The following is a 9,007-nucleotide window of genomic DNA, read 5'->3' as shown; positions in this document are numbered from 1 at the left end:
TTGTCATGTCATATATACTTAATAGCCCTACCTGTACATTGCTCCTTCAGCTTGTCCAGAAAATCCTGGGTCATATAATGGTGAGGCATCACTATTATACTAAGATAAAACAAATTACAGTTGGTGTAAAGTATTGAAATATAATAGAACGCCCTCTATAATTTTGTGGATGTTGCTCCTAGGTCTGATATATAGGGGTGTGACCAAATTCCAGGAGAGATGAATTTTGGGTTTGAACAGCGACACATCTCCAACTCGACACTTTTCTAATTTTTTGTTGTGACAAATTGTTTATTTGGAACTTGTTTGTAACTTTTACAACTTGTTTATAACTTTGAAAGCTTGGTTAATTGTATGAAACATTTATGTGTAATTTGGCAACATTTGTGATTTCGACAACCTTGTTACTTTTTATATGTAAGTTGATTCCGATTTTTTCTTTATAGAATACTTTATGTTTATAATGTTGAATAATCGATTATGTCGTTATTGGGCTCGTGAGAGTCTGTATCATTATCGATATACATTAGTTGTTTTAATCATATATATTATCGTTCATACCGTAGGTAGGCTATAAACTATAACTATGCATTATATACCGTATATATATTTCTTGCCTTTGTTGATATTAGTGATTGTTTTAAATTCTCCAGTTGCGATAAGGATTTAATATGTCTAATTAGGATGTTTTTTATGATATTATTGATACATTATAGCAGTTGTATGCTATTTAGAATAACCTACTGTAGTTTGGAAATCTATACATCATTTGTATTAAGGTATAACGATTATAAAGTGTAATGCCTGAGTGGTGCCTCATTTCGATTCATTGGAGGGCAATTTAAGTTTTGGTTGCCAATAGCAACTGGATAGTTGAGAGGGGATGGGTTATAAATTATAAACAAGGATCGATTTATTTATATTGCAGCTGTTTTGAACTGGGAGTAGTTCAAGTGCATCTGTTTACTGTGATTGGTATATTTGAGGCGTCAAAGTCAAGTAGGTTTATATTTTGAACCCCATGGCTCGTTTTAACTTGTAGTGGTAATTGATAAGGAATACGTTTGTTACTTGTTGCTTTAATGGTAACATTGTTGTGATCGCTATTCTATTGATATGTTTATATTAATTTTAATTGGTACACTTATACACCTTTTCATTTAACTCATTATAATATCGCTGTAATTTCTTGAATAATGTTGTATTCTGTAACACATTATAGAAAGTAATGTAGTTTCCTTTATCTTCTTTTAGTCACCAGAACAGAACGGAAGATCGGTCTATTGTAAATAAATTGTAGATATTGTATTTGCTGGATCAGTGTCTTTTGTTATCTGCGTCGATTGACCACACACGCCACCAAGCGAACTCGCGTAGTACGCTACAGTGATTGACTAGCCTATACGAGTATGGCAGAAGATAGGAAGACTACGCTGACTTTGCAGCGCCGAAACAGAAAGGGATTGGTAACAAGAAGTTTGAACACTTTGAGCGCATTGTTAAAAACGGAAGGAGTTACTATTGTTGACATAGACGACCAATTAGAGCGGGTGGACGAGGCATTCAAAGTAGTAGAAAAGGCCCATCTCGCGTTGTTGGATGTCATTGATGACGATGACATATTTGAGCAAGAAGAGGAGTGGATGGCGAAAGTAGAAAAAGAATATACAGATCAGAGGAGGAGCGCATTGGCTCATTCTTGCGAATTGAGGAAAGTAGACCATGGTAATGAAAAGGTCGACGCTGCCAACAACCAACAAGGAACTAAGGCGGTCGGTGAGCTAAAGACTAGTAGTAGTAATTTAAGTATGGATAGCCTAGTGAAGGCGATGTCTTTACCTAGGCCCGAATTACAAATGTATGATGGCAATCCTTTAAGGTATTGGCCATTTATAAGAGCCTTTGATGTATTAATGTCGGAGGTATCTGACGACAATTTTAAACTGACTACCTTATTAAAATATTGTAGGGGTAGAGCAAGTGACGCCCTACAATGTTGCCTTATGCGGCCCCCAACTGAAGGGTACAAACTGGCAAGGGAAATCCTCTCAGAGAGGTTCGGAGATAAAGGGACGATCGTCCAGACCTGGGTAGATAAGATTGTAAATCGCCCTAAGATTGACGTTGCCGAGTTAAGGCAATTTACCGACGATTTATCATCCTGCAGGGAAACGCTAGATGCGATGGGTTTTCTTGGGGAATTAAATAACCAACGTAGCCTTAGGTCAATAATTGACAAGTTACCACGATACTTACAGATAAGGTGGGTTAAAGAATATCAAAGGATAAAGCTTAGAGGCAGTCCACCTACCATTGCACATGTTGTTGACTTTGTTAAATCGGCCTCTAAGGAGGCAAATGATCCTGTATTTGGTAGCCTTGTCTCGGGTAGTGTAGGTAACAAGCCAGAGAGACAGACGACCAGCAACAGAGAACCCGAAAAACGCCGAAATAAGAATTTTGCCATCGGATCCCCGTCCTGTCAAATGTGTGAAGGTTCTCATTCTTTATTTGGCTGTCTACAGTTTAAAGAAAAGAATGTTGAAGAAAGGCTATCATTCGTAAAGAGGAACCGGCTATGCTTTAATTGCCTGAAACCTGGACATAACGCATCAAGATGTCTATTGAATAGGACATGCTCGGTAGCTGGATGTGGACAGAAACACACCAAGTTCCTTCATATAATTAAGCCAAAGGCGACACAACAACAACAACAACAACATCAAGCCCCCGCCTCTAAAGCTCAGCCACATCAAGCAGAGCAGACACCAGCTGCTAGTGTACCGCAGCAACCACAGACGCAGCCAGTTGGGCACGCCGACAAGATGAACACCTTCATCTCATTACCAATCTTGCCGGTCACAATACGATCACCGGAAAGTGGGATAGAGGTAGACGCATACGCACTATTGGACAGTGGGAGTACAAGCTCATTTTGTACAGAGAGATTGGCAAAGACGTTGAAGGTGAGAGGTAGACCGGAGAACCTGATCATTAACACCATCGGTGATAATGAAAGCAGTGTACCCAGCAGAATAATCAGTCTGGAAGTGAGAGGCATGGGTGGAGGAGAACCTGTAGCACTCCCACTAGTATATTCCACACGAAAAATGACAATTCGCTCTTCGACAAGTCGAGCCTTGAAGTTGGATGAAGTGAACAAATGGCCTCATCTAAATGGAGTTAATCTCCCACGACTAGACAACTCAGAGGTGGACCTCCTAATTGGGCTAGATGTTCCAGATGCGTTACAACCGCTTGAAATAAGAGCCGGTGGAAAAGGGGAACCGTATGCCACACGAACATCCCTTGGGTGGTCCCTAAACGGTCCTGTTATGGGAAGAAATGAGAAGAGATCTTCCACGTTTGCTTGCGAGATTCAGAACAATGTGAGGCTTGATCAGATACTGGAGAGATTTTGGACAACTGATTGTGACGTACCTGCATTGGATGACGATGACAGAATGATGTCTGTTAATGACAAAAGAGTAGTTAAACTATGGGATCAAAATGTACAGTTTAAGGATGGACATTACCATTTACCTATTCCCTTCAAGCAACGCCCGCCTATTTTACCGGACAATAGACATACTGCTGAAGTCAGACTTGGCCATCTCCGACGGAAATTGGTGAAGGATGTAAGCCTTAAAGCCAAATATGCTGAGGTTATTAAAACCCTAGTTGAAGAAAATCATGCAGAACCTGTAGGTAACCGCAATTCGACGTTCCCAAATTGGTATCTGCCACACCACGCTGTCCCCAAGAAGAATGGTGACGTACGAGTAGTATTCGATTGCGCGGCAAAACATAGGGGTCTATCGCTAAATGACGTAGTCATGCAGGGACCAGATCTTGTCAACAGCCTGATGGGGGTCCTTCTGAGATTCCGCCGGCGACAATACGCCATCATGGGTGACATCAAGTCTATGTTTCACCAGGTTAGGGTGCCACCAAACGAAAGGGATGTTCTTCGATTTCTTTGGTGGACAGACGACGAAATGACGGAAGTGAGTACCTACCGTATGTGTGTGCACCTGTTTGGTGGAACCTGGTGCCCAAGCGCGAGCACTTATGCTCTAAGAAAGGCGGCACAAGATAACCGTGCTAAAGTTGACGTTAATATCACTGAGATTGTGAATGAAAATTTCTACGTGGACGACGCTCTAATCTCTGTTTCAACCGAAGAAGAAGGAGTTAGAGTTATAAAGAATCTGACGGCCTTGTTATCCATGGGAGGGTTCAAGTTGACGAAATGGATAGCCAATAGCTCAGAAATCCTACGTCATGTTCCAGTGGAGGACAGGGCCACGACGGTTAAGGAGCTTGACCTAGAAGGTGCCACCCTACCATCCGAAAAGGCACTAGGGATGAAGTGGAATGTCGAAGACGACACGTTTGGATTTAATGTAAACCACAAGGACACACCAAAAACTCGTAGAGGGGTGTTAAGTGCATTAAGCTCGGTGTTCGATCCCCATGGATTCGCAGCACCATTCACGTTAAGGGGAAAACTCATCGTGCAACAACTCGTGCGTCGGGGCGTTGATTGGGATGAGTCGGTTCCGGATGACTTGTTGTCACGTTGGCAATCATGGCAGAACGATCTCCAGAACTTACAACACCTAAAGATACCTAGATGTCTAGAAGACAACGTGTTCGGTACTGTGGTGGCACGAGAGTTACACCACTTCGCTGACGCTTCAGAAATAGCGTATGGGGTGACTACGTACCTACGTACGACAAATGAGGACAACTGCACTAGGAGTGCACTTATACTAGCCAAGTCACGTCTATGCCCCATGAAAACTGTGACTATACCGCGATTAGAACTAATGGCGGCGACACTGGCAGTAAAGATTGACAAGACACTGACTCGTGAAATTGGGCTGAAAATGGGGAAATCTTGTTTTTGGACTGACAGTATGATAGTTTTGCAGTACATCAAGAATGAAGAAAGGCGGTTTAAGACGTTCGTTAGCAACAGGTTAGCGACTATACACGACGGCTCTAATCCGGAACAATGGAGACATGTCGAGGGGATACATAACCCGGCAGATATTGTATCGAGAGGCCTCGAAGCGAGGCTGCTGGTAAACAACAAGTTTTGGTTGGAGGGTCCCACATTTTTAAGACAAGATACTGACAAAACCTGGCCTATGCAACCAGATGGGTATGGTGATGTAAGCGCTGATGATCTAGAGGTGAAGAAATCTGTGAATGTGTGTACCAACGTGCAAGATAACGTTGTTATTCAACACTATTTCGATCGATATTCGTCTTGGGTTGGATTAAAGCGAAGTGTAGCTTGGATATTGCGATTCAAACGTTATGTCGTCCTTAAGAAAAGGAATGACATTCAGAGCCTTATCTGTGACAAACTCACGGTGGATGAAACCAAACAAGCAGAGAGGGTGATTATTCAGTATACCCAATCCACACGCTATAAAGACATCACAAACATTAAAGGATTGGGAGCCTTCCTGGCTGACGATGGTATTATTCGGATTGGTGGTCGAATAGAACTGCAGACAACCCTCACCACTGACCAACGACATCAAATTTTGTTGCCATGCGATAACCACGTAACCAACCTCGTTATACGGCATTACCATCTTCAAACAGGACATGGGGGTATTGAACGCACGCTGGCTGATATAAGACAGAAGTTTTGGTTGGTGAAGGGTCGGAGGAGCGTGAGACGGGAACTGTCACAGTGTATCGTGTGTAAAAGGATGAAAGCTCGGCCAACTGATCAAATTATGGGTCTACTACCGAAGTCAAGGATGCAGATTGGCGAACCGCCATTCTCCAGGGTGGGTGTGGACTATTTTGGACCACTCGTCATTAAGCGTGGACGCACAGAACATAAACGCTACGGTTGCGTGTTTACTTGCATGACGACACGAGCTGTCCATATAGAAGTCGCCCATTCTATGACGACGGATTCATTTATAAATGTATTGCAGAGGTTTATCGCTCGACGAGGAGTACCTCAAGAGATGGTCTCCGATAATGGCACGAACTTCGTTGGGGCCAAGCAAGAGCTCAGACGGGCCATGACCGAATGGAATCGTCAACATATCGACAACTTTATGTTGCAGAAGGAAATCAGCTGGTCATTCAACCCACCGAAGGCGTCTCACATGGGCGGAGTCTGGGAAAGACAAATTCGCACTATAAGAACCATTATGTATAGTCTTGTGCGCCAACAGACACTTGATGATGAGAGTCTCACTACTCTGATGTGTGTCATCGAGAACATCGTTAACAGCAGGCCTATTACGAAACTGTCCGACGATCCAAGTGATGATCAACCATTGACTCCTAACCATTTACTCCTGCTGAGGAGTGGACCATCCTTGCCTCCTGGACACTTTGCAGAGCAAGACATCTACAGGAGACGGTGGCGACAAGTCCAGTATCTCGCTGATATATTTTGGAGAAGGTGGGTGAAGGAATACCTTCCATTGCTACAACATCGGCAAAAATGGGGTATGGAGAAAAGAGATCTTAAAATTGGTGATCTCGTCCTTATTACCGATAACTCTACTCCGCGCTATCAATGGCCACTGGGGTTGGTGGTGGATGTGAATGTAGGTAGTGACGGACATGTAAGATCTGTACATATTAGAACTAAGGGTGGTGTCTATGAGAGACCTATAACCAAGTTATGTATGCTCGAAAGAGCTAATTAAGACCCTATAGTCGTGTTTACTATGTACATATGTATTTAGTTTTTATAATATTTCATTTACCTTTTTATTAAGTGATTGTTAAACCCGTTTGGTTTAAAGGGGGGAGTGTAAAGTATTGAAATATAATAGAACGCCCTCTATAATTTTGTGGATGTTGCTCCTAGGTCTGATATATAGGGGTGTGACCAAATTCCAGGAGAGATGAATTTTGGGTTTGAACAGCGACACATCTCCAACTCGACACTTTTCTAATTTTTTGTTGTGACAAATTGTTTATTTGGAACTTGTTTGTAACTTTTACAACTTGTTTATAACTTTGAAAGCTTGGTTAATTGTATGAAACATTTATGTGTAATTTGGCAACATTTGTGATTTCGACAACCTTGTTACTTTTTATATGTAAGTTGATTCCGATTTTTTCTTTATAGAATACTTTATGTTTATAATGTTGAATAATCGATTATGTCGTTATTGGGCTCGTGAGAGTCTGTATCATTATCGATATACATTAGTTGTTTTAATCATATATATTATCGTTCATACCGTAGGTAGGCTATAAACTATAACTATGCATTATATACCGTATATATATTTCTTGCCTTTGTTGATATTAGTGATTGTTTTAAATTCTCCAGTTGCGATAAGGATTTAATATGTCTAATTAGGATGTTTTTTATGATATTATTGATACATTATAGCAGTTGTATGCTATTTAGAATAACCTACTGTAGTTTGGAAATCTATACATCATTTGTATTAAGGTATAACGATTATAAAGTGTAATGCCTGAGTGGTGCCTCATTTCGATTCATTGGAGGGCAATTTAAGTTTTGGTTGCCAATAGCAACTGGATAGTTGAGAGGGGATGGGTTATAAATTATAAACAAGGATCGATTTATTTATATTGCAGCTGTTTTGAACTGGGAGTAGTTCAAGTGCATCTGTTTACTGTGATTGGTATATTTGAGGCGTCAAAGTCAAGTAGGTTTATATTTTGAACCCCATGGCTCGTTTTAACTTGTAGTGGTAATTGATAAGGAATACGTTTGTTACTTGTTGCTTTAATGGTAACATTGTTGTGATCGCTATTCTATTGATATGTTTATATTAATTTTAATTGGTACACTTATACACCTTTTCATTTAACTCATTATAATATCGCTGTAATTTCTTGAATAATGTTGTATTCTGTAACACATTATAGAAAGTAATGTAGTTTCCTTTATCTTCTTTTAGTCACCAGAACAGAACGGAAGATCGGTCTATTGTAAATAAATTGTAGATATTGTATTTGCTGGATCAGTGTCTTTTGTTATCTGCGTCGATTGACCACACACGCCACCAAGCGAACTCGCGTAGTACGCTACAGTTGGTAATGCTTATCATCTTATTGCCATAGTTTTAGTACCTCGACAACCTGCGATGTTTAAACATAACTAATGAACTATGTTCAATATAAACAATTCCCTTACCAAATTACGAATAAACGATTTTAATGTTTTTCATGCAATTATAGAATAATCACAAAAGAGAAATATAAATGTATAATTGCGCGCGCAAACTTCAACTCACCTCAACTCTGGGACGTTGGCTTCTAGACGGCCCTGCAACCTCTGTCTCTTCCTAAACAAGAATATTGAAATGATTAAGTGGATCACAATGCATAAACAATATCATGATTTTACAACAAATGTTAAATTCACGATTTTAATGTTTTGCAAACAAAATCAGCCTATACAATAATCGCAATATAAATATATAATTGCGCGCGCAAACTTCAACTCACCTCATATGATTTTACAACAAATGTTAAATAAATTAAATAAATGATTTCGATTTGTTTTGTATAATTGTTTAATAGTTAATAGTTATAGTTAGGAGACGACCTCCCACTGGTCCGGCCCCCGACGGCACGGACCTCGACTGCACGTCACCACGTCGCGAACCGCGGTCCCGACATGCTCCCCTACCCGGCTTACCGCCACGCGCGGGGCGGGAATTACGGGGACGCAACGGCCCAGGAGTCTGCCCAACCTCAGACTGATTATGGACCGACGGCGGCGGTTGTGAGATAGTACGCGATGGCACCACCGGCAGTGGGGCTGGAAGCTTTGGACGCGAGTGCGAACGGCTCGCCTGGCGTTTCGGAAAACGCGATCTCGTCTCGCGACGTGCCTCTCGCTCGCGAGCCCACTTATCTTCCTTCTCGGCGAACTTACCATAGAAGAGGTCCACAGCACCGAACGACTCGCTAGTTGTGAAGCGGCGGTAATGCGCGGGCGCAATGTCCGTGGCCTGGAGGCAATTGACCC

At 41.5% G+C, this 9,007-nt stretch overlaps 1 protein-coding gene across 1 annotated transcript; it reads left to right on the top strand.

The window, feature by feature from the left end:
* Positions 1-1,409: 1,409 nt before the first annotated feature.
* Positions 1,410-6,695, top strand: LOC140044099 (uncharacterized). Its single transcript, XM_072088579.1, has one exon. It carries the CDS (start codon positions 1,410-1,412, stop codon positions 6,693-6,695), a length of 5,286 nt encoding a protein of 1,761 aa, XP_071944680.1.
* Positions 6,696-9,007: the final 2,312 nt, after the last annotated feature.

This window comes from Antedon mediterranea, chromosome 3 (assembly GCF_964355755.1).
Source record: "Antedon mediterranea chromosome 3, ecAntMedi1.1, whole genome shotgun sequence".
Lineage (NCBI taxonomy): Eukaryota > Metazoa > Echinodermata > Crinoidea > Comatulida > Antedonidae > Antedon > Antedon mediterranea.
Note: the sequence above shows the minus strand (reverse complement) of the source record. Positions and strands in the feature narration are given on the sequence as shown.

Bases quoted from the DNA above. Each gene is read 5' to 3' on its own strand.
- LOC140044099 (XM_072088579.1), top strand. From the start codon at position 1,410: ATGGCAGAAGATAGGAAGACTACGCTGACTTTGCAGCGCCGAAACAGA.